The sequence below is a fragment of the Heloderma suspectum genome, chromosome 1 (assembly GCF_057233095.1).
Source record: "Heloderma suspectum isolate Gila_16-S chromosome 1, 16-S_ref, whole genome shotgun sequence".
Classification (NCBI taxonomy): domain Eukaryota; kingdom Metazoa; phylum Chordata; class Lepidosauria; order Squamata; family Helodermatidae; genus Heloderma; species Heloderma suspectum.
The window spans coordinates 121366093-121390268 of NC_139458.1; the positions used below are offsets into that span (position 1 = coordinate 121366093).

At 40.0% G+C, this 24176-nt stretch overlaps 1 protein-coding gene across 23 annotated transcripts in view; it reads right to left on the reverse strand.

Annotated features, from left to right (window-relative positions):
- The window catches only part of HPS5 (HPS5 biogenesis of lysosomal organelles complex 2 subunit 2), a 43363-nt gene continuing 19187 nt past the window's right edge, over positions 1–24176 (reverse strand). For 7 of the 23 annotated variants that reach the window (XM_084855061.1, XM_084855071.1, XM_084855063.1 and 4 more), the window contains 11 exons: positions 22616–22739; positions 19270–19422; positions 18662–18733; positions 17024–17667; positions 14376–14496; positions 12491–12646; positions 11938–12057; positions 9752–9865; positions 7607–7713; positions 5503–5788; positions 1–2269 (listed from right to left, as the gene is read on the reverse strand). In XM_084855061.1, the coding sequence (XP_084711187.1) occupies positions 2209–2269; positions 5503–5788; positions 7607–7713; positions 9752–9865; positions 11938–12057; positions 12491–12646; positions 14376–14496; positions 17024–17667; positions 18662–18733; positions 19270–19422; positions 22616–22739 (1958 nt within the window). In that variant the 3' untranslated portion in view covers positions 1–2208. Of the gene's footprint in view, positions 2270–3796; positions 3963–5502; positions 5789–6588; positions 6711–7606; positions 7714–7953; positions 8071–9751; positions 9866–11937; positions 12058–12490; positions 12647–14375; positions 14497–17023; positions 17668–18661; positions 18734–19269; positions 19423–22615; positions 22740–24176 lie in introns of those variants that run through there. The other 16 variants (XM_084855052.1, XM_084855065.1, XM_084855067.1 and 13 more) reach the window with 5 other exon arrangements.

Here is a 24176-nt window from a genome sequence, read left to right on the forward strand (position 1 = left end):
TGAATAATATTAACTTTATTAAACTCCACATTAGCTAAAACCATGAACAAGGTTGTTTGGTTACAAGCAATGTTTCAAAACTGCTATTCATGTGAACAGTATCCATAAAATAATGTTGTATGCTTAGAAGTCAAGGATTTATTTTAAAAATACGAACCAATATGATGTAGCAAGTACAAAAGATAACTTCTCATAGACGTTTAAGCTGTTCCACATCATGTTCTCTTTACAAAATTCTGCACTGCTTCCTTTTTGAAAAGTACTACTTCATGAATTCACTTTGTGCATTGGTAATACTCTTAAAATTGAACCTATTTATCAACAAAGGTGAGGTAGTGAACATTCAGTTGCACAACAGGGCCCAGATTCAAAACAAACTGCATGGTGAGTTCTACACACACACAGCAGGGTTTCTGAACCATTCTTTCTGGACATAGTCTTCACAGTACCAATGAAGTCAGCCCCTAAACTCAAGGGAGCAGCAAAAATCTAAGAAGCAACTGTAGGGAACAGAGGAGATGACCCTGACAACAACCTCTTGAATATGGCAAACAGGACACTTTGGATTGTGAAAATTAGAAAAATAAGGCCCCAAAAGAAGATAATGTAACGCTTTGTGATGCAGAAAAGTTACAGACAAGAACTCATTAGTGGTAGTATGAGATATATCCCCTTCAATGCTGAACAGTAAACCTGAGGATACAATATTATGTAATTGTGCTATTTCAGATTTCAGCAGACTTCAGTTGGAATGCAAGACTAATAATGTAAGATAATTCTATAAACTTTCCTTATCCCCAATTACCAGACTTCAATAATCACTAGTAATGTACAAAAATTCCATAGCTCTACATGCCATACCCCTAAAGTATAATTTACATTGATTTGGATCCAAACCACCCCAGTGCATACCACGCAAGTATAGTATACAGAGGGTAACCGATTTAACCCACACATACCCCGACAACAGCTCCTTCCATTCCCGAAAAAGTAATATGGATGGTTTCCCCCAACCACAACTTTTAGGGATCTTTTTCAGGACACATGGGGGTCTACTGCCAGAAGGGGCTGCAGAAAAGCCGCTTTGCGTGAACAGAAAAAACCTTAAACTACTTTGGATCCAAGCCATTATCGAAAATAAAGCATCAGAAATTAAATTATCTCAACTTACACATGGAAAACCAAATCATACACATATATTTTGAACAAATTAACATGAGTATTAAGTAGATTTTAAAATACAGTTTCAAAAACAATACAGCATTACAATTGCCAAAAAGAACCCAACCTTGATCACTATTCCAGTTTGACAATGCAATCCTATCTCTGCATAACTGGACCTAAGTCCCACTGAACAGTGGAACTCACTGCTGAATAAGCATGCATAAAAGTTTCATTTTACAAGGATGTAAACAAGAAAAAGTGCAAAAGATTTTTTCAAAAATGCTTTAGATGCTTTTTAGTAGATGTATGAGTAATGGGGTGGGGAGCAATTTGCCATAACATACAATTACATCAACCCTTTAAAAGCTGACACATTAAAGTTTTTAACAGGCAAATTCTGGCGGTGTCTATTTTCAGTTATATTTAAGTACTGGCATCTCAATCCTGTTGATTACTACTTTACATTCTGAATAAAACTAGTGGAATTTCACAGTGCTATGTTTATATATATTTGGAAGGTCAGATATTTAATATCCTTTCATGTTTAATTTAACAGTGCACAAAATCAGCAATTACCAGAATCTATTAAACTCAAAAGGTACGTGGTAACTTTTCAATTATAAAAGTAAAGTCTGTGCAATTACACACATTCATTTAAGTGCAGCTTCTTGCAAACCAAATAGCAATGTGCTAGAGAATTGACACAACTTGCTTATGTTCTTGGTATCACTAGAATTTAAAATTTACATTCTGAATGTGAACAACCTCTTCTTACATAAAGAATCCCATTTTCATGCCTAAACATAAGTGCTTACCATGTACAAGTATTCCTGCTGAGTTGGCACTTTTAATATGCAATGGGGAATATACTCTCAAATATTGACTGATGGAAATCCAGTAGAAAATGAAGCTTTTTTACCCTATGAAGCTATGTTTCTGTGCAAATGTGACTAAATGCACCTTTGCCTAGACAGGAAGAGTTCTTGAAAATAGTACAGCACAGGAAGGTTTCTTATTACCTTCATCATATTCCAGAACAGTTTGCTATGCTTGTTGAGACCACAAAAATCGGTCACATCTTTCCAGCATGGACTGAATTAGGGCTCTGCAACAAAAGTAAAGGAGCAGGGGTAAATAGCGAAATAAAATATTACAAAGAAATAAAGGTTAACCTTTAACAGCAAGGTATTTCATCAAGCTGACTGACCCATAAAATGTGACAAATGCTTATCTACATTGCAAATTATCACACCTCAAACTTTGAGTTGGTTCATAGGACTTGTACCTCTCTGTTCCTTTAATGCCATTGAATTAGAAGCAACACCTACTTTTTTTTTACAGAACCAGGATATCCTATGCCAGTAAGGCTTACTGAGTAAGGGGAAGCAATTATCATCCTTCCAAAGATATGTATTTAATCCTGGTTTGGGATCCAGGTTTCAACCAACTATGGCTTTTGCAAACCAGAGTTTGCCAGGTTCAGATTAACTACTATTAGAGATGTGAAGGCCTGGGAAAAAACTAGAAAAAATAGAAAAACACAGTTTTTCCCTGTTTTTTTCCCCAAGGACCGTTTTTGTTTTTTTCTGAAAAACTGGAAAAATTGAACAGCTTTGGATTATGAATTATTTTCTTTTAGAATTTAAGACAAGGTGTTTATATACTGTTACTCAGTCTTTACTCCCCACAAATTTATTTCTAAAACTATGTAATAAGAACATTTTTATAGAAAGACTAGAGATATAAAACATCTGGAAATAATGAAGCCATGGAAGAAATAGTTTTTTAATCCTCTTTGTAAGATTCCCAGCATAGTTATTTCCTCCATTCTTTATTAAAATTATTGATCTACTGTATCTTTTACTGATAAGACAGTTAGGGATGCTCCAAGTCATGCTCAGTTTCTCTACATATCAGTAGAGTCACCATATCAGAATATGGAGGAAAATGTGCATTCTTGACAATTTGGGTTTTGTTCTACACAGACCTGCATTTCTGGGCTTGTTCTGGTTAGATGCTGTAGCAGTCAATTAATGTAGTTCTAAGCCAAAACCCACACATAAAAAAAACACTGTAGGTTATCCCACCACTGTTACCAGATGCAATGGGACAGCATGTGGGTTATCCCACCTATGTTTTTTTTTTTAAACTAACTTTGAGACTTGGGTCTATAGAACTCACTGCCACCATTTTAATAAAGTTCTCAATCAGACCTCACAACTAAGGACTGCTGCCTCAGCTATAAAACCTTTTAACTGTTGCCACTAGAATAAGCCCCTTCTACCTAAAAGAATCACAGTAGCCTGGTTCCTATGGTATAGGCATGGGATTGACACTACTACTAGAGACCACTTTTCATAATGAATAAAAATAAGATGTTCATTAACATTAAGATGTTCATTGTAACTTCATCACTTACAAAAGTGAATAAAACATCATTCTTCAAATAAGATTGCTTAAAGATCCTTAAATTAAATATAGTTGCTTACCATTCCTTAAACTGAGTCTTTCCCAGCTAAATAAAATCTCAATAGCTTTTCCAGATTAGATTTCCCTAAGCTCCACCCCACAAACAGTAACAGGTTTAGGAATTTAGGAATATCCCATTGATAAGAAGTCAAAGAGTGTTTACCAATGGGATCTTCTCAAACTGGGGAGAGGTAACAAATGGGGTACTGCAGGGCTCAGTCCTGGGCCCAGTGCTCTTCAACATTTTTATTAATGACTTGGAGGAGGAGGTGCAGGGAATGCTGATCAAATTTGCAGATGACACAAAATTGGGTGGGATAGCTAATACCCTGGAAGACAGAAACAGAATTCAAAGTGATCTCGATAGACTGGAGCGTGGGCAGAAAACAACAGAATGACATTCAATAGGGATAAATGCCAAGTTCTGCACCTAGGAAAAAGAAACCAAATGCACAGTTACAAGATGGGCTATACGTGGCTCAACAACACTACAAGCGAGAAGGATCTTGGAATTGTTGTCAATCACAAGCTGAATATGAGCCAACAATGTGATGTGGCTGCAAAAAAGGCAAATGCTATTTTGGGCTGTATTAATAGAAGTATAGCTTCCAAATCCCCGGAAGTACTAGTTCCCCTCTACTCAGCACTGGTTAGGCCTCATCTGGAGTACTGTGTCCAGTTCTGGGTGCCACACTTTAAGAAGGATGCAGATAAACTGGAGGGGGTTCAGAGGAGGGCAATGAAGATGATCAGGGGACTGGAAACAAAGCCCTATGAGGAGAGACTGAAAGAACTGGGCATGTTTAGCCTTGAGAAGAGAAGACTGAGGGGAGATATGATAGCGCTCTTCAAGTACTTGAAAGGTTGTCAGAGAGAGGAAGGCCAGGATCTCTTCTTGATCACCCCAGAGTGCAGGACACGGAATAATGGCCTCAAGTTACAGGAAGCCAGATTCCGGCTGAACATCAGGAAAATCTTCCTGACTGTTAGAGCAATATGACAGTGGAACCAATTACCTAGGGAGGTGGTGGGCTCTCCCACACTGGAGCATTCAAGATGAAGCCGGACAGCCATCTGTCAGGGATGCTTTGACTTGAATACCTGCATTGAGCAGGGGGTTGGACTCGATGGTCTTATAGGCATTCTATGATTCTATTAATTTGCCCAAACCTCGTTGCAAATAGGAACTGATGCAATACTCCAGTGCTTCTTCTGGCCTCTAGGTGCTTCAAATGTTTCAGGAACTGCTTGCTGATGTTCACTCTTGTCAGATATTAAATAAGAACCTAAAGCATGTTATATATATCTTGGTTTTCTCATAAAATTATCACATTTTATATAAGTATAGTTTATTCAACCAATAATTACAAATTTCCTTTTAAAAGTTCTAAAGTATAATGACAATTTTATGAGCAAAACAAGTTATATATAATTTTAGGAACATAAAGGCTGCTTTATTTTCCTAAAGCAGCCCTCCCCAACCTGATGCTCTCCAGATGTTTTTACTGCAGTGCCCAGCATTCCTGACCATTGGCCAATGCTGCCTGAGGCTCATGGGAACTGAGGTATCTCGAGGGCACCAGCTTGAGGAAAGCAACAAAATCATTTTACATCTGTAAAGAGCGCTGTTGCTTATTTTTCCATTTCTCCCAAATTTGTCCCCCCCCCCCCCATGGCTTCAAATTTCTAGAAATTTTACATCTAACTGCAATTGCAAATTAATTGTAATTAGAACCTTCCAATCATAGAACACGAGGGGAGGAGGGAGTGTGCAAGGCTGAGGCTCATGGCTGTGCATGCATGTAACACTAAATCATGACTTAATATGTCTGAACACAGCCAATGAGAAACCATTCTCACAAGACTTACCTTTGCCTTTTTTCAGCAATTCTTAGTATCTCACAGACCCTGGCAAATCTTTCAGATAATTCAGCCATCAGGCCACATTCCTGCAACAGCTGCAAAGCACGATCTGGGCCAATTACTCTGGCCAACAAGAGACCCACATTTTCAACAGTAACACAATTTGACCAATCTGCAATACCATTGGTAACAGCACTGCCATTTTGCATTGCAGGATGAAGGGCACTACTGTGATGACTTTTCACAAGGCAAAGAAGGAACGTCCATTCTTCCATCGTCTCTGGAATTGCCCCTAAATGCAAAAGTAAATTAAGAAAAAATATATATGGAAAAAAAATCAATTACTTTGTATGTGTGTGCGCGTTAAAGTAACTTGGTAACCACACTTATACATTACATCAGAATTTCATGGATAAAATTATTTTAATTACTCTAGTTAACATTTCTCTGTCTCTTTTTAAAGTTATGACTTACCCAATCCTATTCATTTTAGTGGAAGTTGTATGTTGCACTATGGCAGGCCTGCAAAACTCGTAACCACCATGCCAAACACAGCCGAGCAGCCATGTATGGCAGCCAACCATAAGCCTCCTGGGCTTTGTTGCCTGCCAGAGACTACGCAAAAGGAGGGTTGTCCTCCTTTGGCAGATCACAAAACCACTAGTGGACTGTCTTCTGCTTCATGCATCACAAGATGTGCAGACCTGGATTCGGGTGTTAGAATGCTAATGAAATTGTGCACATGACTCTAAGATAGTGTAATTTTTTTTACTAGACAAGCTTAGTTTTACACAAATAGGATTACAACACTCATTCGACAATATGTGGTGACTTTCTTACTCATACTTATTAAATGAAATATCTTAGCACAGTAAGGCTAACAGTCTACAGCTCAAGGGAAATGCAGCTCTTAAGTGATTACTTAAATAATAATGAGCATCCTAGTTAACAAAAGCAAGTGAGCACCACAATAAATATTCACTGCATGTATTTCAGATTTCCATCATTTATTCAACATTTTGCTTACATTCACCCATTAACATTTGTCTCCTTTTCTTTGTTGTCTTCCAAAATATGTCAAAATGTCTTCTATGTCAAAATAGACCCCTACCTTATTTTATGCTTGTCCAACGATGGTTATAATTAGGTTTATCTGCTGGACTTTAGAATGGGATATTAAAAATGGCTCACAGAAATACTGGCTCTAAGATATACTGGAACACACAACATAAATCCATCAGAGAGGAAACAAAAATCTTATTAAGAAAGCAATGCTATGCTCTGTAGCAGGTCTGCAGAGGGGCCAATGGATGCCATGGACCACCCACCAGAGCCGAGGCCCACATTTGGAGGTTACCTGTGAATGATGGCAGATCTTTCTCCTGCCATAGCTGTCCTGATAGCAGTGAGGCCAAAAATAGGGTGGTTTGGGGGTGGCCGAGGATTCACAGGATCCTAGGCCCATTGTTCCAACATACACTCCAAACATAGCCGGAAAGTATGCCAGCCTGAAAGCTGATGAAGTAAACTCCCTCCAATGGGAGGGAAGGGAAGAAAAAACAATCACCACCTTCCCTTCTGCCCTGGTTGGCGCAAGTCAGCAGGGCTTAGGAAGTGATGGTTCTTCCAATATAGACCTCCCCCCAACCTTAGGATTGCTCTGTTCATGCAACTGAACTAAAATCAGGAATATCAGGTTTTCCCAAATTCACAAGTAACCAATATAGATGGTGGTAAATTCCTAGCAGAAGCATCACATTTTATTGTGTGCATTTATTTTCATTTATTCATTTTATTGTGTTCAGTTTCTACAATACATTTACATGCAATTACAAACAAAGATGGCAGGAAGCCCAAATGTTGCTTGCTTATTTATGTTCTTGTTTATTTATTTTCTCTCGACCAGAAATGCATTTTGGTTGATGACTTCTATTGTACATCAAAATGCTCTCTAACTTATGCTTGTATTTATAGTGGGGGGGTTGGGGTTGGTTATGTTGAACCATTTTGTACTGATATCAATAAAATATTAAAGAATAAATGTCAAAGCTAATAAGTACAAGTAAACAATGTGGAATTCCGCTCAAAAATCAAATTCAGTTATACTAACCATGTTCTCTATCCAACAAGTTCATATCATCCAAATAAATAATATCAGTAAGTGTTTCAGCTCTCCTATCCAGCTCCGAACAGAGAGAAAGATATCCAGGCCAGAAGCTGTAACAATATTATACAGAGTTCCACAAATCGAAGTAAATCCTTAAACTTATAAGTAATTATAACCTGACTGGTATTCCAATTTACTACAAACTTCCATGAGAAGACAAATAACTTCCTCTTGCCTTCCCCGTTTGTACACAGTTTCAGAGTTTAGGTCACAGAGCACAGCATATATTGCCAAGTGCGGAGGAAGGGGCAATCATTGATTTTTGATTCTCAAATAGCTTGCAGCCAAACCTTAAATTGTGTGAAGGGTCTCCCATCCATTTTTCACTTTTATCATCAGGGGGACAAAAACCCCAATGCATACCTCTCCCGACACCAAGAAGTAAGTAGCAAGAAATCTCTTCTTCCCTTAACATAGAACACATATACCTCTATTTAACCAGCATCTTAATAAAAAAACTTAAGACAATAAAATACAATTAGATGCACTCTTCAATAAACATGCTTCTTATAGTTTGGTGGCTTGTGAATGTATTATGTACTTTCATGGTTGTCTGCTGAGACTCAATTCAGACAAGATGGAGGTACCGTTAGTGGGTGGTTCATCTGCTTGGCTAGGTAATATTCAACCTGTTCTGGCAGGGGTTGCACTCCCTGCTAAAGGATCAGGCTTGTACTTTGGGGGTGCTCCTAGACCCACAAATGTCACTTGAGGCACAGGTGGACTCAGTGGCACCGAGCACTATTTATCAGCTTAGGCTGATACACCAACTACACCCTTATCTGAACAGAGATAACCTCTCATCTGTTACTATTGCAATGCATTATATGTGGGGCTGCCTTTGAAAATGGTCCAGAAACTTCAGCTGGTCCAAAACAGGGCATCAAGATTGTTAATGGGGGCTGGCCAATGTGATCATATTAGGCCAGTACGTTTCCAGCTATACTGGCTGCCAGTCCATGTCTGGGCCCAATTCCAAGTACTGGGATTAACATTTAAAGCCCTAAACAGCTTGGGGCCAAGTTACCTGAAGGACTATCTCCTCCCATATGTACCTGTCCAGACCCTAAGTTCATCTTTAGTGGTCCATCTCCAGGAGCCGCTGCCAAAGGAAGTGAGATGGGTGGCTGCCAGGAAGAAGGCATTTTCTGCTGTAGCACCCTGGTTGTGGAATGAACTCCCTAGAGAAGTTTGCCTGGTGCCTACATTGTACTCGTTCCCGTACCAGGTGAAGACCTTTTTATTTTCCCAGGAATTTTAGCATTCTAGTCTTTTAGCTCTGCTGTTTTAAATGTATTACTGTATTTTAAATCTCTGCATTGCTGCTAGGTTTTATGCTGGTTGTACTTTTATACTGTCATTTTAATACTTTGATATTTTGTATTGTTTTTATGCGGTACTTGTGATTTTAATTTCTGTGAACTGCCCGGAGAGCTTTGGCTATTGGGTGGTATAGAAATGTAATAAATAAATAAAATTTTCAGGATTATGCTACTAATAGGTAAACATTATTTATTCCTCAAAACTATTCAGCTACTCAGCCTCCATCTGGAATTTATGAAGGTGCTGTTTTTTTACAAAGGCAGAAAAAAGGAGGTGATTATATACTCCCAATATCACTTCTCCTTTGTTCTCCTATTTAGCATTGATCAGAACTCATGGCCTTCATGTTACTATACTACCCCCACTTGGGCTATGACTGGTACTCAAGCAATTGCTATTTTATACTACACTTGTGATAAAGATACTGTCCATGGAGAGTTTGCCGGGGGGGGGGGGGGGGGAGATGAGGCTGGTAAGCTTTGAATGAAACATAAGTATAGCTCCATTATTCATTGTTGCTGCTCAGTACTGTAACAGGCTGTGGCAGCAGAGGCACACAGGCAACAAACCTGAACGCTCAAACTGGCTGTTTGAACATGCAGGAAGAGCATGGTTGGGCACAAGCATAACACATATCCTGGATAACTGAAGCTGGACTGTGTGAGCAAAATAGACTGTTACAAATGGAAAAAAGGAAAAACATGCACTTCTATGATAACAAAGTTTCAAGAATAACATTTATTTTACTAAGAATTTTTACAATACCCATAGCTTTTGCATATGTCAGACATCTTCTCTTTTGTTACAGTGTCAGCTGGGAGTTTAAGCAATAGTAAAATCAGTTGGTTATATCCCCAAGTAAACAAATGCGAACGTGGCCTGAAAACATTAAAGTCAAAAGTTAGAGAAATAAGACTTTTTTTGGAAGCCTAGTATAAAGGAGGATTGCTAGAGAATCCAAGCCTGTTTCAATTCTAATCCCCCCAAAATTGACAATATAAAGAGGAATTTTACTCAGTAATGTCTTAAATCAAGTGGCCAACAATCATTAAAGGACAAAAGCAGAAGTTAAGAAGGGAGGAAAGGGGAATGTGTTTGGAAGTGTTCAAAACAAAAACATTGCTTGAGGGGCTATTTAAAAAGCAAATAAAGAACTATCCTCCCACCGACCCACACTCACTCATGGCAAAACTATCCAAATTAATTACACATCATGCCTTCTGGATCAGTTATATCAGGATTAATCCACAAAGCTAAACTGCCCTTGGGGCACCTCATGACTGAATGGCTACATTCGGACAATGACATTCTGGTTTAATAAGCCAGAACAGGCATGAGCTTTGTGCACCCACACTGGGCCCCTTTCCTCCTCCACACAAACAAGCAAGCAAACCAGGACATCACAGATAACCACAGCTTTCCATTACGTCCAAACTGGGAACTACAATTAACACGTTTGATCCAGAATCTGCCTCCCACAGGCGGAAAGGCTCTTTCAGTCCATGGGAGGCTGCTGTAGAGGAATCCCTCTAGTGGAATAGAGGCAACTTGTCAATTCAAGTCCCCTATGCCCTCCCCCCCAATCTGCTCCAGAAGTTTGAGGAACTCTCCAGAACAGTGGTGGAGGTGGTGCTGGGTGCGCCAGAGGGATACGGAAAATCAGCAGAAATCATTTCCCCCTGCCTTTCTGCTGGCAGGAATGCTCCCACGGGCAAAGAAGATGGATCTAACCCAATGGCTTCCAAACAAGCCAGGATTCGAAAGTTAACCACTCTCATTGGCTATAGGAGAACAGTACCTGCTCATGGATTTCTAGTTTGAGTCAGGATCACCGTTAATAGAATCCTAATTGCAAATTTACAGCACCTTGTACCTCACCCAGTTTGGGCCATAGCACAACACTTTGCTGCCAAGATGGAAAGGAAGAAGAAGTAGATTCCAAACTGATGCAAGTATCAGAGGCTCATGGAAGACTGGTCAGCATGAGAAAGGGACCTGTGATCAGATCAGGCCTGGAAGTAGGCATTGTGGTCTTTTGTGTTCCAGCGATGCCAAGAAAAATAGGATTCACCAGTGGAGGAACTGAAGGAGTGTCTCTTGTTGCCAAGACAATGTCTGCCTTGGCCACTGTCAGTAGTGGAAGAGATCCAGCAGGTGGCATGGTGGTGATTTTCCAAATCATAGGTGCAGCAGGACTTCCACTGGCTACCTAACATGTTGTGACACCTGTGGCAAGCATTCGAGAACGAGCCTCTTGCCTCAAATTTAAGATCTGCTGATGAGACCCTCTCCAAATTATGCAAGGGGTGGGGGCTATTAGCCTATATCAGGAGAAGGGCTTTCCTATAGGAACCCCAGTACTAATGGAACACCTTTTCTAGGGAAATTCAAACAGTCTGCTTTCTTCAGACAAGTAAAAACTTGCTTCAGTTGGCTTTTAGGAATTAACCACTGCACTGGTTTATTTTGACTGCTGCAGTTTTCGGTTTGTATTACATCTTTTATTGCGGTTATTATTTTAATTGTTGAAAACCACTACAGAACTCTGATAAATAGGGGTATAGAAATATTTTAAATAAGGACATGCATGGTTAAAAACTGGCTTCCAAATCTGGATTGTGTGGAAGCTATTAAGCACAGTTCTGGGTTTGAATGTAGCAAGCAGCCATGGTTAACTGAAGCTTCCTGGTTTGTTTCTGTTACTGCAAGAGGAGGAATGAATCAGGACCACAGGAACTGCACACAAGTTTATTTATTTAAAACATTTATATCCCGCCCTATATCATTAGGATCTCAGGGCAGCGTAGAGATAAAATCAAGTGCATGAAGCTCATGCTTATCCTGGCTTATTAACTCAGGATTTGATAATCTGAACCAGACAATCAAATATCATAGAAGACAATTTTACGAGGTATGCACAAACAGCAAGCCTGGATAACTGCAACTCATACCGTGGATTTCCTTGGGCATCCATTGTACTTGCTTTCTGGGGGGCATCATGTGAAACTGCCAAACATAACCAATCTAATCGTAATGATTCAGGATGGAGAAGAGATCCAAGGAAAGAAAGCCTAGAAAGAGATTGTTAGTAAACAATTATTCCAGTTGCTACAAATTTGAAATGCATCTGTATTGGCAAAAAAGGGAGTATTTACAACATCCAACTAACTGGTACTAGTTTTAGTTTATATTTTACTACAATACAGCATTTCTAATATTGTTTAAGTAGTGTTGACTTTTTCTATAAAGAAATTCTATACCAATAATTAGGAGGCAACAAAACTTAATGACTCATTATATGCCAAGCATAGTTTTATTAAAGAGTTGCCAAATAGATAGGCCATAACTGTGTATACAGCTTTTTTGCTAACAGTTATTGCCCAACTCAAAGCTTTTCTTTTCCTCTAAAAAGATTAATTAAGAAGGAGCAAATATTTTCATTATCAATTCCCTGCATCCCATCCTTTACCTCCCTTCCCCAGAGTAAGAGAAGATAATATGTACCGTTCATCTTCAGCCTTTGATTTGATTAGACTGTCTAAATATGCTAGAAAATGCTCAGGATTGCTTTTACAAATTTGTTTGATGTCTGATGGCAAAATAGAGGGATAAAACTTGATCAGAGGCCTCAGAGAAGTTTCTCCAAATTTTTCATAAAGCCTATATAGAACAAGAAATGACACAGAATACACAATTATTTAAAACACAATTCTTCTCAGAACTATAATTCATTCAGTAGTATGATATAAATACACCCATTTAAACCAAACTAATACTGCTAATATAAATTTTGTGGTTATCACAAAAATAGTAAGGCTTGCCTGAATCTAAATTATAATAAGAATAAAAGAAAGGGTGGGGGCAATTCTTTCTCTGTATGCAAACGCACGCGCGCACACACATGACAGGACTTTCTCCCTCTCTCCTCTCCCCAGCAGTCCCATGCAACCGGAAAATCTGCTCTAGAGGGTTTCCCAGGCCTCCAAAACAGATTTTGAAGGTATGTAGTATGCTGCAGGGGAAGGAAGACATGCCCTGTCCCAGTTCTGCTGTCAGAAGCAGTTCCATCAGCAGAACTACAGAGATGCCTTAGTGGGTAAAGTAGCAGTTACAGGAACTCTGAGGGAAAGCGACCAAGTTATACTTGAGTTCATGGTTCTAAAGGAAGCAAAAGCCAAGTGTAGCCAAACCCGTACCCTGGATTTTAGGAAAGCTGATTTTAATAAACTCAGAACAATGATCAGTAAGGTCCCATGGCAAGCGACTCTAATGAGAAAAGGAGTCCAAGATGGGTGGGAGTTTTTAAAAAAGGAAATTCTCAAGGCACAATTACAAACAATTCCAACAAGAAAAAAAAGGAGGAAGACAACAGAAGAAGCCAATGTGGCATCACAAAAAACTAAGAGATGACCTGAAAACAAAAAAGTACAGATACAGGAAGTGGAAAGAAGGCCAAGCAACAAAAGAAGAGTACAGGCAGGTAGCACAGAATTGCAGGGATGGCGTCAGGAAGGCTAAAGCTGAGAACGAGCTGAGGTTAGCGAGGGATGCTAAAAGCAACAAAAAAGCTTTCTTCAGCTACATGCATAGTAAAAGACAGAGGAAAGAAATTGTGGTTCAGCTATTAAATAAGGATGGCAAAATGATAACAGATGACAAAGAAAAGGCAGAGGTGCTCAATTCCTACTTTGGCTCAGTCTTCTCCCAAAAGAGGGTCTATGACCCCGCTGGCAAAGGCGAAGTACAGGCTGAAGGGGCAGGATTGCAGCTTGAGATTGATAGGCATATGGTCAAGGAACACCTAATTACTTTGAATGAGTTCAAATCTCCAGGGTCAGATGAACAGCATCCTAGAGTAATAAAGGAACTGGCAGAAGAACTCTCAGAACCGCTGTCTATTATCTTTGAGAAATCATGGAGGACGGGTGAAATGCTAGATGACTGGAGGAGAGCTAATGTTGTTCCTATCTTCAAAAAGGGTAAAAAGGAGGAACCTGGGAACTACAGACCAGTCAGTCTGACATCAATCCCTGGGAAAATTCTGGAGCAGATGATAAAGCAATCCATCTGGAAGCACCTTGAAAACAATGCAGTGATTACTCGAAGCCAACATGGATTTGTCAAGAACAAATCCTGCCAAATGAATCTGATCTCATTTTTTGATCAGGTCACTTCCCTTGTGGACTGTGGGAATGCTGTGGACATCATATACCTCGACTTCAGCAAAGCTTTCGACAAAGTGCCCCATGATATCCTGATGAGCAAACTAGCTCAAAGTGGGCTAGATGAAACAACGATCAGGTGGAATCATACTATTCTATCATTCTATAACTGCTTCACTGGCCTAGGATTCAATAGGATGCATTCAAACAAATCAAAAGGTGTGTACCTTTGGGCATGTGCCAGCAACACAGGAGCATCCCAGGGGCCCAGATCAACTAGCAATTTCATTGTTTTAAACATATCTCCATTTTCCAGTGCCTTAGTGACTGGACTAGTCAGAGTCAATTCTGAAACAAGTAAGTGCACTTATTACAAACCACTGTATTTAAAATTAGGATTAAGCAAGAAAAACGTTCAATAGCAACAAAGGCGAAACTGTGAAATTCACTTGAGACAAACAGTCTGCCTCAACTGATTAACAAGTGAAATTCCGTTAATGGGCCGGATCCAGCAAAAGCCTTCCATGGATGGAAGGGGGTTCCTACCCTTTAATTCAGTGGAATTTTTCTACTCTTCGATTCCCCCCCCCCCCTGCAGTCTCCTTTGTCCCTGTCCTACCGAAATCTGCTCTAGAGCATTGGAGGACCCTCTGGAACAGTGGAGGTGGCAGCACTGGGGGCTGCAGAGGAAGGAAACAGCAAAGATCACATGCCCCTTCCACCTACAGGACCATCCTGAGCAGAACTCAATTTGGGGATGCTCCTGCTGGTGAAATAAAAGCACCGGATCCAACCCGATTTGATTCAGTAAATAATTATTTTAAATTTATTTTTTACCTATTTTTATGCACTGGAATAAGATAAAGTGTTTTAACTGCTCTAACGTTATAATTAGGAGTAAGAACCTGATTTTATATCTAAACAGATAAGACAGCAAATGTATTCATTAAGACTGAATACATCTTGATAGGATTAGAGCTATAGTAGCTAATGCTATATGTTCTTTGTAAAACTTGCTTCTTTTGCCACAACCCATGGTTCTTTGATGCCAACCATTGTAAGCTGCTATCTTCACCTGTGGTAGACTAATATTTCTATATAGATGCTGATGTAGTGCCAGAAAATAGCTTAGTCATTATTTTGTAAGAAGTCTATAAAAATATAATTGAAACTGAAGCTATAGACAGAAACTTAAAATGGTTTAAGTTGGTTTTGTGAACCGCCCAGAGAGCTTCAGCTATCGGGCAGTACAGAAATGAAATGAATAAATAAAACCCAAATCTGTACCTTTGTTCATAAATAACTAAGACAAGCACTACAAAAAGCGTCAAATGCCTACAAATACTTGGAATGCTTTCCCCAGTTCACTATGGTCTGCATCTTCACTCTTTCTTCTTAAAGTGTACAGTATTCCTAGATTTTTATCTACCAACTTACTCTGCTGCAATAGTAATGCAAATGTTATGTTCCTGAAATGTACATGTTGCATTTCAATCCTGTTTCAAGCCATTACATAGTTAAGCTAACTTCCGTTATGACTACATCTACCCTGCAAAATTATATCAGTTTTATACCACATGAACGGTCATGGTTTTCCCCAAGGAATCCTGAACATTACTGTTCAAGTTTGGGGCACAGAATTCTCTGAAAGAGATTGCTAGCCCCACTCCCTGAACTCCAGTTCCCAAGATTCCCTGGGAAGAGGGAATGACTTAAACCAATTTAAGTCTAGCATGTCAATGAGTTTAGAAATACTACAGGACAACACAGCATTAGGGCACAATCCTATGGATTGCACGCTGGGTACTCATAAGCCCCCAAACTCAGGGGCTTACCAGTCTCTAATGCAGAGCAGGAGATGCCTTGCACCTCCCACTCTGCATTTTAGCTAGACGGGCAATTTTGCCTGTCTAAGGAGGCTTTGGGGAGGGAAGGAGGTTGGGGAGGCCACAGGATTTGTCTTATGGCTGCTGCCCCGTCTCCTCCCCTCACTCTTCTCCACGCTTGGTTTTACAAGCCCAGAGAGGCAGTCAGTGCGGTTCTCTCCATGATGGCTATGAGGGGGAGGGGGTGGGGAGTGCAGTTTCCTGGCTCCAAGTTCAGAGCCCTGTCTCTGAGCTCAGAGCCAGGAAACCAAAAAAATCCTATGTCCCCCAGGTGCTGTCTAGGGGACAGAGGATTTCTCCCTCTCTTACGTTGCACTTTGGTATGTTTTTTTAAAGAATTTTTAAGCATGGTCCAAGATGATTTATAGGAAAAGCTTCCAAATATTTGCAGCAGATTTGTCATTAATAAAACATATAAGGGTTCAATATATTTAGACACAAGATCCACTGACTGTCAGGGTGGAAACTGAGCCCACAGAACCCCAGAGCAGTTCTGATTCTGAGGAGGAACAGCAATCCGTGGGAGAGGAGCCCCCTCATCCCTCACAGGCACAGCAGCTGGCAGAGATTCCTCCTGCCAGCATTCCTGAGATTGTGTCGCTGGCAGTGAGAGAGTGCAGGAGGGGGGCTTGCTAGACGCTCGACACAGGGAGCGACGAGCGATGGAGGGCGTGGAAAGGAGGCATAGCGCCCGTTTGGCGCGCAAGCAACGGTCACGTCCCATGGACCCAAGGAAAGAGGGAGGAACTCTCCCTAGCCCCTAAGTTCAGGGTCTGCAAGTGATTCTCCTTCAAACGGGGACCAACTGCCTAACCCGGAGCATAGGCTACCCAGCTGTTCAATGCTTAGTCGCTGGTGATTAGCATCTGAAAGAGTCATTAAGTTGTAAAGGGATTAAAGCCTTGAAAAGAATCCTTTTGTCTGTGTCTTGAGTTGGCTATTGGAGTAGACTGAAAGAGGCCGCTAGGGAACTCCTGACACTGACTTACCTTTTAGTCCTTCCATGTATGTTTCCCAAACTTTGGGGTGACTACTGTGACAGGTTAAAATACACTTCTTCAGCCTGTCCAAATCCAGTAGAAAAAAATAGTCCTTTATGAATCTACAAGCCAAGGCACAGGAAGCTTCTAGTTGCACATACTGTTCCCCATTTATTTGCGAACACTTATATACGTTTGATTCAAAACATAAAGTTGTCAGCTCTACCAGATCCTTGTGAATGTTTTGTGCTATGAAACATGGAGAATAAATCTGAATAGACTGGTTTAAATCTGTCTCTGACCTAGCCGTTTGATTGCACAGTATTTTATCAACCTGACTGTTGCTACTTGACGTAGCATTTTCTTCCCAAGTGACTCCCTGTTCTTTATTTACATCATTTTCACAGTTTGTTCTCAAGTCTGTTCTCTGTTCCTTATCTACAAGTTCATTATGTTGATCTGGTTCCACATTTTCTTCAAAAACCTGTTCCTCAGGTTGCAAAGGCATCTCTCTACTTATCTGTGATAAGCTATCATCTAAAATGGCAGCTGCCTTGAATCGAAATGCTTCTTCTAGAAATGGAATCCAGTCCAGCAAAGCAACCCTCAAGCACTGCGGTTGTAACAAGACCAGTGGATCCTGGAGTCTGGTCCTGTAAACAACAAAAGATATTAAACTTATAATTTGACAAATACCAGAACAAAACTACAGATAAAGTATACTGCTGAACTAACATTGCAGTTCAACACAAGTGTTTGCCCCAACCAAGAAGCTATCATCCAGGTACACTATTTTCTGTGCATGCTTTCCAGATATTCAAGTAATTCCATGTAATTTAAGAATCTGACATATTTATTAATATAGAACTTCTAACATGTGTTTTTAAGATTGCAACCCACAGCTGCTATTATTAATATTTTGAGCACAATCCAATCTACCATTGGTAAAATGCCAACGCCTGGAGGATTCCCATAGATTAGGGGTAGGCAGCTTCTGGCACTCCAGATGTTTTGCCCTATAACTCCCATTAGACTTAGCAAGCAAAGCTAATGGGGAGGGATGATGGGAGTTATAGGCCAAAACACTCGGGGTGGGGGCACAAGTTGTCCACCCCTGCCATACAGTCTATAGATAGCGTTTCCCACCCACCTTCCTACATTTGCAAAGGCAGCACAACAGACTCCTTGGAGGAATGGAAGGTCTGTGTGCACCTCCCATATCCCCGTCTAGCTGAGTTATGGTGATGCCTCATAGTTAGTAACTATGAATCCATAACTTCCAGATCAATCCTAAATGAAAAAGCAAACACTGTTCTAAAAATTAATACTACATTATATGTAGAAATATTTGCATAGCATCTATCTACCTTGTATGCTTTTTAAAAGGTATCTTTTATTTGTATACATTTGGTTGGATCCAGACTTACTGAGAGCTCACATAACACGTCTTCTGTAGGAAGGGAGGTGAGGAAGAGAAGAGACAATTTTCACCAATTCCTCCTTTTCCCTGCAGCCCCTCTACCCCCACAAAAAATCTATTTATTACATTTACCCTGTCCTTCCTCAAAGAAGCTTTGGGTGGCATACATGGCTCCCCCCTCAATGCCCAGCCCATTTTATCCTCAGAACACTTCATGTCTTACTTACAGGGTCTCTTGAGTTGCTGCCCTGAGTTCTTTAAGGTGGTCCTCTTCTGGAGGCTGGCTCTGTAGCTCCACCCTTGAAAGATACAAGATTTTAAAAAATGGGATTTTTTTAATCCCCTCCCCAACACCTCACCCCCATGCATTGTTTTAGTAAACGTCTGCAGAATCTATAAAATCAATCATTATGAGTGGCAAAGCATTTCAATTCTCTCACTTCAGCGGCTTTGTTTACTGAGTTTTCAGCACTACGGAGAATTTTATAGTCTTGTCTAAAAATGATGATTATGCATTCTCAGGAGAGTTCTGAACATGAGTGTCCTTATATTTCTGTTACCAAGTGTTTATCTGTCTTTTTTAAGCTTGGTGCTCCACCCCATATATTCCAATGCAAGCCTGGATTCTAGTGGCCTTTCCAATAGCCAAGTTGGGTTTTGATGGCATTTTAGCATGTTAATAGAAGCTTTAGGCATGCATTTACATGAGGAGAAGCACAACAAACATAAAACCCAAAGTAAAAGCCCTCATAGTCAACTGGTAAAGCAGTAGTTTTCCTCCCTCATCATCCTATTGAAAGGGATTTTGCACAGGCGAAAATTAGCTTTTACTCACTCTTCTTCCTGAGGCTGTTCTACAATACTGCCATTCACTTCTGGTGGTTCTTCTTCTTCAACTTTTATGTCCGGTCTCATTCTGTCAGGATTCACATGAAGCGTACCAATTCTTTCAATCTTCTCTGTGGTCTTACGTACAAAACTAGAAACACTAGACATCAAATGTAAAAAATATATGATCACCAGCAAGGACAGATCACTAGATTAAGACAGACAAAAGGTACCGTGTGGCACTTCAACAGTTTATTATTGGCATGAGATTTCACATGAGATATATAAAGCTGACTAAGAAGGTGATAGATATACACAAAGAACACCTACATTAAGCCATAATTATTTTGCTCTGCATAAACAGAGATTTTAAAACATCAAGAGCAATCCCAATTTTCGATTGTTAAGCTAAAGCAACACTGGAGAAAATATATAAGTTCTATGGTTAAAAGGTTTAGTAGCCCACATTAGCCAACTGCTAGGTTTAAGCTGTGTGTTTAGATAAATGTTTGAGATATAAAATAGAAAATTCAAATACTAGCCCAGGTCTTCATGATTTACCACCCACCAACACCGCTGAAGAGAACACTCCAGTCCTGAACACATTATTTGAAATTATATCATATTAATTCCAATTGAGTTTTTTTCATATCTCAGGACTTCAGGCTGTGTTTGAATGAACAAAGGTAAATAGAATCAGGTATCAGGCACAGTCATTCGGGATTTGAAGCATTGCTTCTATACTGCTCAAACTATTTTTGATATTAACGTGTTATTTTTTGTTTAATAAAAGGCAGTTAAACACACTATAACATTTGTATTCTCCCAAACATGCAAAAATTGCCAGTAGATGTAGGTCTGTTTGGAAAGAAATTCCAATAGCAGTAGGGCAACTTCTTCATTAGTACCAACTGAAATGACACACAAGGTAGTATCCAATAGGAGCCATGCAAGCACAGCTAGCCCTGGTCCACACATGCCCCGCCAGCCCTGGTCCACATGTGGCCGCGATATAGCCCTTCCAGGGAAAGGCCCCCATGAGAACAAAAATGCTCATTTCTGCCCCTTCCAGAAACCAGGTTTTTTGTTCATGTGGGGGCTTGCCCCTTGAAGTGCTACATCATGGCCACACACAGACCTAGGCTGGTCGTATGCGCACAAGCCCCTATTGGATACTACCCAAAGTAGTGAGTAAGCTTTCTAATGCCCAGAATGCTTCTTAATGTCCAACGTTAAGCAATTTAAATGCTGGAGTGGGGAGGATAAGAGAGAAAAGGCTGGACATGATGAAAAAGCTCCAAAGTCTGCATTTTGTAACAGTCTTAAAATGACATGCTTGAGGTATTATTGCAGACTTCACTAGATTAGATTTACTAAGTGCAAAAAAATACTTCAGGCTGAACTAAGGACTACTGGAATGAAGAAACACTGACCTGGTTTGCACAGTCACCACAGCCCACTATGGCTTGTTTAAACCACGGTGGGCTGTGGTGTGTCCCAGTCTTTTTTTTAATATTGAAGCCACAGTCATGGCTTGATGTGTCATCTGAACCCAGATGGCGTGGATTGTGCAAAGGGTAAAGAACCCTCACATAACCCTAGAACAGGCCACACAAATCACGCTGCCCAGGTTTAGAAGACGGGACAAGCCGCAGCTTGAATATTCAAAACTATAGTGGCTTCACACTATAGTTCACACGAACTGATCCAATGACTATTTCCCCTTTTAAAATATAGAAGCCAGCAGTTATTTCCATCTGTCTCCAGAGCCAATACTGCTAGCATTTATATTTCCAAAGGGGAACAGTCAGTTTCTTTGTCTCAGTTACTCTCCTAGCCTCTTTCAATCAGAACAGAAAAGGAACTAAAGAGCATTTATGGGTGTATTATACTGAACTGCTTGAGCCCAAGGGCACAGACTGCACATATACAAACATACTTAACCAATAATTGATATACAGATAGATACGCCTATATCTAGACACATGCAGAAGGTTCAAAATGTACTCCTCAGACTATATGAAACCACTCTTTTCAAATAGAATTTTTTTAAAACACACATAAAAAACACTCCAGCTTGTTTGCCCTCACAGCAAACCTGAAAATAACTAGTGAACTCCATTATGATGGCTCCCATTCTTCAAAATTTTAAAATGCAGCATACCTATTTGGCATTGAGTGCAATGTTTCACATCTGCTTTCTTTATAAGATTGATTCATTTTCTGTGCAATGTTGATTGCTTCTTTCTTGGCAACCTAATAGAAGGACCTAAAGGCTTGGATCCAAAAGGGATCTTGCATGAGTGGAAAGGCACTTCCACTTGCACAAGGCAACCCTACCAAATTCTTCCAATTTCCCCATCCCACTGCAGTCCTCCATGCCCCATCCCACACCACTTCTGGGGACCCTTGACTCTCAGGAGCAGGTTTTGGGTGGCACAATGGCGGAGCGGGGGGAGTCAGAAAAGTCCTACTGCATGAGCAAAGTTCCATTCGCTGTTCTCGACATTTTTTAAAATTCAGTATTATTTTATTTGGCAGTTCTGTGGCTGGTTTTCTTATGCTGAAACAGGCAGACACTCACATGATCCTACCACATGAAATTATATGGCTCCTCTGGCCTTATGCAGTCATGTTTTTTCTGACTAGTGTTGCAACTCGTCCCTGAAACATTCTTCTGCAGAGATGACACAGGGACTTTGGTTCCCAAAGCTCTCAGATATGAACTTTGAAACAACAATAAATATTTGTCACTGTCTGGGATGGGGTCCTTCAACTTATATTGACTACTGATGTATGGCTTCAACCCCACTTCAAATCTGCTGTCCTTATCCTGAATCGATGCCTCAAGAATGGCTTGATCATCATATCCTGTATCATGAAGGGGCTTACTTGGCTCTCGCACAAAATGTTTGCTTCCATTGGTTGAAAAACTTGCCTTTGGGGGTACTTTCTTGGTCAACGGCCCAGAAAATAGATCCTTATTATAAAGTCCCTTAGACTGTCTAGAATTCTTCGGGCATTCAACCTTTCCCAACTAGCAACAGCTAGGATTATATGTGCTATGCTGATAAGATATAGTCAGATAAAGAAGGTTAATTAAACACTAGCACTCTTTGCACAGGCACTACCCATACTTTAAAACCAGTGGCCAGCTGACGGCTCATGGACAAAATGAAAAGACTATTTCTTGTCTCACGGTTCTTCTATGCCCTTCTAATGATTGAAAAGAAACTTTTAGCCCCCTGCTACCTAGCTTGTAAAAACTAGGTATGGATTAACAAGTTATGTTTAATGATTTGACAAAATAAAAAGGGTGATGTAATGGGTAGGGAATTCACACATGATTTTACCTGTCCTTGACAGCTTGAAGAGAGACGAGAGGAGATGGGGAACGGAATGATAATGGAATACTGAATGGAAGAAAAGGCTCATTCCGATCAGTGTCGACCACCACAGAAGCATGAGATACGTTGTCTAATAAACAAAATTAAAATTTTAAAAAGTTATAAAATGAAATGAATTGACAGCACATGTTCAGGAGTGATCGGATGCCATGTTCTCCACCAGATGTTCCTTTCCCTCCTTCAGGCTGATAACAATGCCAGAGAACATCTAAACGTAACTGCCACATTTTCCAAGCAACATGGGAATTGGCCATGCACTTTGCACCTCCAGTGTTAGATGACGTAGTGATTTTGTGTCTTTAGGAAAGCTATTTGATTCGTCAGGTTACTTGGGATAACCTTTTAGCCTAGTTTCAAAGCACCCATAACAAAATGCAACTTGAGCTAGGGAAAAGAAACCAACATAGTATGGTTTGCTGAGATCCATAAATTATAACAAGAGTAATTTAGAGGTACAGCTTTCACTGTATTCTCAGTATCACTGCTATTTTAGGGTGAGCAAGAGACCATTTCAATGATGAATTAAGTGAAGTGATAAGAAGACAGTGAAGTCTATGCAATGTAAATGTCCAAGGATAATAGCAAGGCATTGGCAGGATCATGAGATCAGCAGGATCATGGGAAACACACACAGAAAACCATTTGTGGCATTATGCTATTGACTCACTACACACAAAAATGCAAACCTGAATGACTTCAGTTAATTCTTGGTCTTAAACACAGAGAATTATATTCTTCCTACCAAACAAACCTTGAGGCATGCAATTTAGTTAAATTGCATGGCTCTAGGGCAAAGACCTGCCTTTTAAAGAGGAGTCTCTTTGTATTTTGTTCAAGGGCAAATAGCCAGTATTTCTAAATTGCTGTTATGTATGCTAATGAAAACAAGAAGGCCTATTCAAAGAAGAGAAGGAACCATTCATTACAAATGCTATCATGAAGTAGGACCAAATGAAGCTTATATGTAGTCTTATACAGAAGCATGCAAAGTGTACAGTTTGAAATTACCAGCTAGTTTGGGAAACCCTCAAACAAGGGCACAAAATATTTTACCAAATTAGTACACACAAATTAAAAAAAACAATATGGAATGTGAAGTTAGAAGAAAGGTTGCATTCACTATAGTAACACAATGGTTGACATAGGTAAAGCAGATGAATATTAACTTGCACTTTAATATCATCCACTACTTTGCAATGAGCACCAAGAAACACTTAGCAGTCATAGGAAAAGAAGAGGTTCTTTTTTGAATCAGTAACTGGTTAAAGAACAGAAAGCAGAAAGTAGAAATATGTCAAGGCCTCCTTGGCGGCCTCTTTCAGTCTAATCCCGTAGCCAAGTCCAGACACAGACAAAGGGATTCTTTTCAAAGCTTTATTCCTCTTTTACAACTTAACAACTCTACTGTTAGCAACTAGCTATGAGCAGCAGAGTACCTATGCCCTAAGTTGGAACAATTGGTCCCCATTTGAAGAAGAATCACTGGTAGACCCTGAACTTATGGGCT